This window comes from Austrofundulus limnaeus, unplaced genomic scaffold (genome assembly GCF_001266775.1).
Source record: "Austrofundulus limnaeus strain Quisiro unplaced genomic scaffold, Austrofundulus_limnaeus-1.0 Scaffold59, whole genome shotgun sequence".
Taxonomy (NCBI): domain Eukaryota; kingdom Metazoa; phylum Chordata; class Actinopteri; order Cyprinodontiformes; family Rivulidae; genus Austrofundulus; species Austrofundulus limnaeus.
In genome coordinates this window covers 1,215,556-1,224,477 of record NW_013952461.1, presented here as the reverse complement: position 1 = coordinate 1,224,477, position 8,922 = coordinate 1,215,556, and the positions used below count along the sequence as shown (strand labels likewise).

Below are 8,922 nucleotides of genomic sequence, written 5' to 3'. Positions count from 1 at the left end.
TAAATAAAATTAAAACCATCTCAAATTGAGATTTTGCTAACTGCACCCAAATAATAAAAACTCTTTTCCTGTATTAATTCCAAAGCTTGGTAACGAGCACAGCGCTGATGTCAGTTCACCCCTCAAAGGAACGTGAACAGTTTTTTTTTCAGCCCTGAATTACTAATACACAGGTCACTGACTTCAAATACAACCTTCTACTTGTCGCTCAACTGTATCAGCTTCATGCYTCCTCAGACAGCTGACATTTCAGCAAATGTTTTATTAAAATACTGAAAAAGAGACAAAGAAAGAAAAAAAATCTTCAGCGTTTTCTGCATCAAAACTTTGTTTTGATATGAGGATGTGCCTCTTATTTCCAAATGAGATAAACAAGGTTCCTCTTTTATTTTTAATCCATTCGGTAGATGCTAGATTTGGTTTCAGATGATCAGATGATGATGTRATACATCATAAAGAAGGGGAAGAACATCATCTCATAATGTGGATGACTGATCCTTAGCTGCAAAACTCTTAGGTTTTCTATCCTCCTGGGGACTTTGTATTGACTTCCATTCATTTACCAGTCATTTCTATAGTCTGACTCCTGACCCTAAATCTAACCTTACAGGTACATACCTGACCCTAAATTTAAACTTACAGGTACATACCTGACCCTAAATCTAACCTTACAGGTACATACAGTAGCTGACCCTAAATCTAACCTTACAGATACATACCTGACCTTAAATCTAACCTTACAGATACATACCTGACCCTAAATCTAATCTAAAGTCAATTCACACCAGTCCTAAACCAAACCCCTGATCCACCAATGGTATTTCCTGGAATGGGGACTGGGCTTTTGTCCCCATAAGGAACAGTGGGTCCTCACCAGGCTGTGTGTACTGGGAAAATGGTGAAATATTGTCCCCACCAGCTAGCAAAAACATGTGCACACACACACGTTTGTTCTCCTATCCTCCCGGGGACTTTGCATTGACTTCCATTCATTTACCAGTCATTTCTACAGTTTAACCYTGACCACTTACCCTAAATCTAACCTTACAGGTACATACCTGACCCTAAATCTAACCTAAACTCAACTCACATTATAGTCTTAAACTGAAYCCTTGGCMCACCAATGSTATGTCCTCCAATGGGGACCRGTCTATTGTSCCCATAAGGAACAGTGGGTCCTGACCAGGCTGTGTGTACCAGGAAAATGGTCAAAAATCATCCTCACCATGTAGCAAAAATGTGTACGCATGTACACACATCCACACTTTTGTTTTTATATTCCCATGGGGACCGTGGATTGACTTCTTTTTAGTAATATYATAGACTAACCCTGACCATTTACCCTAAAATTACCTGAMCCTAAAAATGACCTAARCTCAATTCACATSTTGGTCCTAAACCTAACCCCAYGCCCCCACCCRWAATTAGCATCCATATCTGTGGGGACCGGGTATTGGTACCCACGATGCACATTCAGCCCCCACAAGGCTGCCTTTTTCTGGAAAATAGTTCCCACGATGTAGCAAAAATGTGCCCATACACAGCTATACTATMTGTATGGGGACATTCCATTGACTTCAATTCATTTCTACAACCTAACCCTAAASTCAATTCACACCATAGTCCTAAACCAACCCTCATCCCAACAATGACATTTGCCCAAACAGGGACTCAGCTTAGGTCTCCATATGTACCAGTAGGTCCCCACATGTTGATGTTTTGTTTAAAAATGGTCCTCATATGGTTGGAAATACACACCCACACACTTTTGCATGATCACCTCCACCTCATGTATGTCTCCAGTTCAACATGTTAGCATCTTAGACAATATTGAGTTTTCATCAGACCAAGTCATGTTTTAAGTTATTTTTCTACATTTAGAAGCACTTTTAACTTACCTACCAAAATTTAAATATTATCTCTTCTACGTTAAGATCAGTTAATCTGCAGAGCAGTGAGAACAATATCTTTTTAACCTTCTCAGACTATAGTTTGCATTTAATGTTTAACACCAAGTTAACTTTAAAATATCTTTTTAATTAGTGTTTGGACTCTACAGCTGCTGAAATTTTAATGTATTAGATTAAAAGATTAAGGTGTTGGGTTTGGCACTTGGCTGTGCTTGAAATAAAGGTCAGTGCTTTATTAGCCAACACCACAATATTACCAGCTTATAATCATGTGTGAAAATGTGGTCCTTGGGTTTTGTGCTGCTTCGAATATTTTAAATTACTGCTCTAATTGCTTTAGGAGAACAAAAAACTCACAAGGCTGTTTTTTTTGTTTGTCTCTCAGGTGTCTGACCGCTGCGTGGTGGCCCTGGTGCCCAAACAAATGTCCTCCTTCATCATTCCTTCTTCTGCCAGCTTCCCACGCAGCATCAGCAGATATGGTCAGTACAGTCAAAGTAAAGCAAATACTTAATATTTATCATGTCTATGCAATATCTCAGCCTTTCTATTAAAAACATCGAAATGATGTGCAACTCAGATTTATTTCAAGGCGAGTCGAATCATAATGGGACACGATCACTTTAAAAACCACTTGTCCGACACAATGAGAAGCTAAAATCACAAAGCAGTGAGATTCAAGAAGTGAGAAGCACAGCACGACCAGAAAGCTCGTATTGATTGCATATGTCTGAAGCGTTACTATGACAACCAATAAAGTAATGACTGCAGCTGATTATGCAGTCAAAACACACGCCCCACCTGCTCCGCCGCACATCACAATGAAGACAGTCAACCTTATGTTCGCATCTGAGACGTGTGAAAATGTGAAAATGAGGAAAAAGTGACTTTCCCCGTTTGAGTTCTTGTTTCAGGAAATGTTCACGAAAACATGTTTAAACTGCCTTTTTTCCCCTTTTTTTCATGAATATTTGTCAACCAAGGTGTGGATGTACCATTCCGCTCCACGCCCACCAGCCCTGACAGCCCCCACTCCCGTGTGCCCATGCTCACCCCGGACCTGGAGAGCGGCGTCAAAGTTTGGCACTTAGTCAAGAACCACGACCACGGGGACCAGAAGGAGGGCGAGCGCGGCAGCAAGATGGTGTCCGAGATCTACCTGACCAGGCTGCTGGCCACAAAGGTATCATATCTGTTAGCAAGAACCTTTAATGAGGCCGTTTTCTCTGGCGCTGAGAACATGCTAGGGCCGGGGCCACAGGGGCAGTGGCCCCTGCTGAAATTTGATTGGCCCCCTGAAGTGCCCCCGTCCTGTCACTCATCTGTCCTTTAACTGGGAGTAATGATGCTGGGTGCAGTTCTATGTCCAAACACTAGAGCAGTGGTTCCCAATCTTTTTAGACTTGTGCACCTCCTGAGTCATTTTGTCATGCCACTAGTACCCCCTCTGTCAAACGTAATGATGATTCTCCAAAACTATAATGTTCTGCAGAAGATTTAAGGGGCAGTATTGTGTAAAATAAACTTTTTTGAGTTTTTTATCATGTTATAATGTTATACTCTCATAAAAAAACATGCCCAAAGCCTTGCTTTGACTCATTCATGCATGTTTGAGAAATCCTGCAGCGTTTTTATGAAGCCATGCTGAGGAGCAAAACGACAGGTGGGGACCAGAAACGCCCCTGGGACGTGTCTTTAAGCTGAACTTCCTCATGGCAGAGCACACCTCCCCATACCCCAGCCCACACACCCTGCCCATGATTCCTGCAGGCTCTCGGCAGTAACAAAGCAAACAACGAGTGAAACTGAAAGTGAAAGTGAAACTGTCTGCTGAGCTCTTAACACCAAAGCTCTTTTCAGMTTCAAAATATCTTTGAGGAAATGTATTTTCAGATGCCAAGTAAACTGCATGATAGTGTATGTGCGAACACCCCACCCTCACCCCCACGCGCGTGAAACCCCCTGCACCGAAATGGGCGGGACAGAAGCGGAAGGTGGTTCTTAAAGAGACAGAGGCCAATTTCAAGGAGTTTAGAAGAGGAAGTGATGAGAAGATAAGTTTATTTTCTATTTAAACATAAAAACAGCATTTTAATAACAACTAAAAGTGACATAAATACTTTATTTATAAGTACAGTATTTAAATATATGCCTGAGAAACACATAATTTTGCCCCTTTAAATGAAAATTATTTCTTTAACCCCCTAGAACGTTTAAGTCTCAGGCATTTTATTTTTTCAACTCAAATTAAACAAAGATAAAAACTCAGCCTTGAAAGTGAATAAGTAATTAAATAAATAAACCAGGTGCAGAAAACAGCAGCGTCCAAAAATACATCAAATACCCCAAATGAGCAAATTTTGTGAGATTCCGTGTTTTATACAGCTTTTCATTTTGTGTCAGTTTGGTGATTCAGTTAGAATTTTCTGCTTTTGTAGAAATCATACGGCCCTACCTGGGAAATTTTTCTACGTACCCCCCTGTAATATGCTCACGTACACCAAGGGGTACACGTACCCCTGGTTGGGAACCACTGCACTAGAGGCACTAATGAGCCAAATAGAAAAGTCCAGCATGAATCAAGCTGACAGAAGTCTTCTTCTTTTCTTAAAGTTTGAACAATCCTGCAGACAGWCTTTCAACTCACAAATGATGGCTCTCACATTGCTGTGTGTCTGGGAGTATTTTATCTCTGTACTGTAAAAATGCATGTAAAATTGGTAAAGAGAATTTGCAAGCTTTTTAAAATTACATTACAAGTACTTAAGCATRTGACTGCTAAATATATACACATTACCAAAACCAGGGGTCTGTGTGCAAGGATGCTGAACAATTGTTTGGCCCCTCTATGACTATTGTGGCCCCTTTGTTCAGAATAATCCTAGATCCGCCACTGGATCATAAAGATCATCAGTTACTGAGATGTTAAACATCAGTGTCATGATGAAATAAAATGTAAGCTGTATGTTTGACTATCAAAAAGGAAATTAAAGAAAACTGTGTACTTTTTTTGTTAGAAAAAACAGTAAAATTTTGCACCAAAACCAATAAATTACTGAATGATTTATGGAATATAAAGTTGACAAGGAGAACTTCCTGGGAATAAAGTTGTATTGAATGTACAGAAATTGATGGGATGAGTTCCACCTCCCGAAATATATTTTATATATTTGTCTTTTTGATTCTTCTGCGAGTCTTTGCCTTCGGTAGCTGTAGAACCGCAGAAAAAAACACCCCGACAAAATAAATCCCACAAATTGGCAGCAGAAGCACAAACGTGGCACATCTTTATTCTGATTGTATTGATTTCCTCTGCAGGGCACTCTGCAGAAGTTTGTGGACGACCTGTTTGAGACCCTGTTCAGCACTGTGTGCCGAGGCACTGCCTTGCCTCTCGCCATCAAATACATGTTTGACTTCCTCGATGAGCAGGCGGACAGGCACAGCATCCACGACATGGACGTCCGCCACACGTGGAAGAGCAACTGGTGAGGCGGTTTTCTGGTAGCTGTGAAAACTTTCGGTTTAGTTTCAACTTGTTTGCAAGAATTATAGATTTTCACAGCTTAGTGTATGATTTCATATTTTTGGGGGGCAGCATTTACATCAGAAAAACCTATTTAATGTTTAAAACAAGAAACGTTGGCTTATATGTAAAACTAACCTAGCTCCTCTTAATGATTTTTTATTTTAATATTGAAAATTTTCCGATTTCCATATGCTCTTGCAGGTTTAGCAACAACCCCCCACAAAATGAACCCATTTCTAATCTAGAGCTTGTTCTCATAACCAAAGTCAAACAAAGAATTAATGAAAGGCAAACCCAAAAGGAACATTTGGTGGTTTTGTTTGCAGAATGGAATGCCTTCTGCAGTTTAACTCTGTATTTCCTCTCCTATGTTTCAGCCTACCGCTGCGCTTCTGGGTAAATGTAATCAAGAATCCCCAGTTTGTGTTTGACATCCACAAAAGCAGCATCACGGACGCCTGTCTGTCTGTGGTGGCGCAGACGTTCATGGACTCCTGCTCAACATCCGAGCACCGTTTGGGCAAAGACTCCCCGTCCACCAAACTACTCTATGCCAAGGACATACCGCATTACAAAAGCTGGGTAGAAAGGTGTGTGAGCATGTAAGATGAATCCATAATAATAAATCCAAACTGGAGAAATTGCATTTCCTGCGAAAATGCTAATGTGAATTTAAGCTGAAAGCTGCTGAAATTGAGATGAAAATATTTCAGGAAAAGTGTTAATAATTTGTATTAACATTTTACTTTGAAAAGATGAAAGAAGCAAAAATGCCTAACTTTGCAGAAAAACAGTAAAAAGCAGCACAAATCTAGTTGAAAACAGAAAACTAAAAGCTAAGAGCTAAAATAGCTGAATATAGCTGAAAACATCTGTAAGAAGCATAAAYAACTCAAAGTAGCAGAATAAAAGGCATAAAAGGTAGAAAAAAGCAGATCTATAGCGAAAATAGCACAAAATAGCTAAAATTAGCATCAAATATGCTAAAGGTAGCAGGCATAGGTTGGAATTAACACCCAGATAGAGAAAGTCTTGTAAAAATGTGTAAAACTAGCAGAAACAATGCATATAAGTACAAAAACGTGATAATTTGTAGTAAAATGGCTAAAACAGCTGAAATTTTCAGTAAAACTGCTAAAAAGTAGCTGGAATTATTTAAAAGTTTTAATAGCTACAAAAATGTGTATTTAGCTAAGAAAAGCTAACTTTAGCTAAAAGCAGCTAAACATTAGCTAAAATTTTAGCAAATAGCTGAACATAGCAGAAAGCATCTGTRAGCAGCATAAATAGCCCAAAGTGGCAGAAAAATGCACTAAAAAGTAGAAAATGGCAGAAAATAGTGAAAAGAAGCAGAATTTTAGATGAAATAGCAGAAAAAAGCTAAAATTAGCAAAAAAGTAGCTAGAATTAGCACAAGAACGTGAAAAAGAAGCATAACCAGAACAAAATGTGTAAGGTGCTGTAAAGATTTAGAAACATTTTAAAGGATTTAAGGTTGTTAAAAACAGCTCCATTCATTTTCAATGACAAAAAAGTGGCTAAAAAAAGTGAAATAGCTAAAAATAACAAATATAAAAAGCTGAAATACCAAAAGTCATAGCACCCTCATATGAATGAGCTGAACGTTTTGATATATCAATTGTTGAAATAGCACAAAAATTGTGGAACGAGTTTGATGCCGAAAAATGTACAGAAGAAAAAATGATTTCAACAGTGTGAATTCTATGAAGTATTCACACAATAAGAAAGTTACGTTTTTACATTTTTTTTATTAAATTAAGGTTATTTTTTTCTTTTCCATGTGTGGTACAAAAACAGCAGTATTTTTTTCCACTCAAACAGAACAGAAGCCCTAATCATTGAATGTTTTGTGACTTTTAACAATGAACCGACTCAACTGAGGAGAAAAGCTTTGATGCACATGACCTTGGCACTGACAGAGCGTCTGTGTGTGTGTGTCTCTGTGTGTGTCTCTGTATGTGTGTGTGTGCTCTTAGGTACTACGCTGACATCAACCGCCTACCTGCCATCAGTGATCAGGATATGAATGCCTATCTGGCTGAACAGGCTCGCCTCCACTCCAGTGAGTTCAACGTGCTCAGTGCCCTCCATGAGATCTWCGCTTACGTCAGCAAGTACAGCCAAGAGGTGGGGCTCAGTCAACACAACAAAACACCAAACAGACGTTTGTGGGAAGAGGGAGGTTACTGCATCTGCAATTAAATGTGCCATAATTGTGTTTTTCTAACAAATCATTGTGTTTTGCTTATTTTTATGGGACTGTAAATTATCACCTTGCTGTTTCTGAACAGCTTGAGGTTAACACTTTGTTTCTTTAAATCTARTTCATCAGGTTGAAAGTGTTGTTTTTGCGTATATAAGTGACTTCAATATATATAAGTATATAAGTATATAAGTTCAAGTGTAAATTGAACTTGCTCATTGTTCAATAAAAACAAGTTTATTAGGACTTATTAGGAGAGGAAACAAAAGCATTTTAATATGCATGCACTTAAAAATAACTGTTTAGTATCGAGCCTGCAAGGGGACATGGGGGATTTTTCTTGTTTTGAGTTCCCACTCAATACTTTTTGCATTACCTTGCAAAACCTTTGCGTTCCCTCGCAATATTGTTTTGCGTTCCCATGCAAAAGTTTGTTTTGTATGACCTGAGTTAAATCAGACTTTTATTTTGAAATGTCCGATTACCAAAACAGGGCGTGTCACAAGTTCGGGAAATTGACAGCGATATTTTGTGGCTGCACAGAGTTCAAATATCTGCATATTAATTATCTACATGCGTGTGTCTGTAGCTGCTTTTCCATTGACCATGAAAACGTGCAAATTTGAATTTCGAAAATAAATTTGCTTGATGGAAACACGTCAATTTTGAAAAAAACTTCCTTTTCTCGACAAAATGTTTTTGCGCTAGGATAAGGTGGTTTTTCGGCCATATCGAAATTGGTGTTTTTCGCTGATGAGCGCTAGTGTCGTGGTAGCAATAAGCATTCGTTTACATCCGTTGCCGCCATGTTTGTAATGACTTATCGTGAGAACAATCATATTCACGCAACTTTAATAGCGTTTCTTACTTAATGGAAACACCGCAATTGCGAAACTGTGTTTTTCGACATTAACAAAATATCTACACAGTTTTGCGCACATTTGCAGTGGAAATGCAGCTAATGATACATTTAATCCAAAGCTGAGTTAAAGTAGTAGGCTAACTCCCGTGTTATGGTGAGCATGTGAATTTGTTAATAAACCGGCAGGCACAACAGTGATAAAAGGCTTTTGCAAGGGAACGCAAAAAGTATTGCGAGGGAACACAAAAGGAAAAAAAATAAATCCCCCCCGTGTCCCCTCATGGACTCTGTAGTTTAGGAGGTGTAATTTCTCTGAAAATTCAAACTGCCAGTGTTTATTAAAGGGGCAATATCATGTAAAATTAACTTTTTTGAGATTTATATCATGTTATAATGT

The 8,922-nt window shown here is 38.8% G+C and overlaps 1 protein-coding gene across 2 annotated transcripts in view; it reads left to right on the top strand.

Annotated features, from left to right (window-relative positions):
* Positions 1–7,587, top strand: part of LOC106518319 (plexin-A2) — a gene marked incomplete at its 3' end in the record, with an annotated part of 115,173 nt that extends 107,586 nt beyond the window's left edge. For both annotated transcript variants that reach the window (XM_014009565.1, XM_014009566.1), the window contains 5 exon segments: positions 2,296–2,392; positions 2,894–3,093; positions 5,229–5,398; positions 5,817–6,029; positions 7,437–7,587. In XM_014009565.1, coding sequence (XP_013865019.1) covers positions 2,296–2,392; positions 2,894–3,093; positions 5,229–5,398; positions 5,817–6,029; positions 7,437–7,587 — 831 coding nt within the window.
* Positions 7,588–8,922: the final 1,335 nt, after the last annotated feature.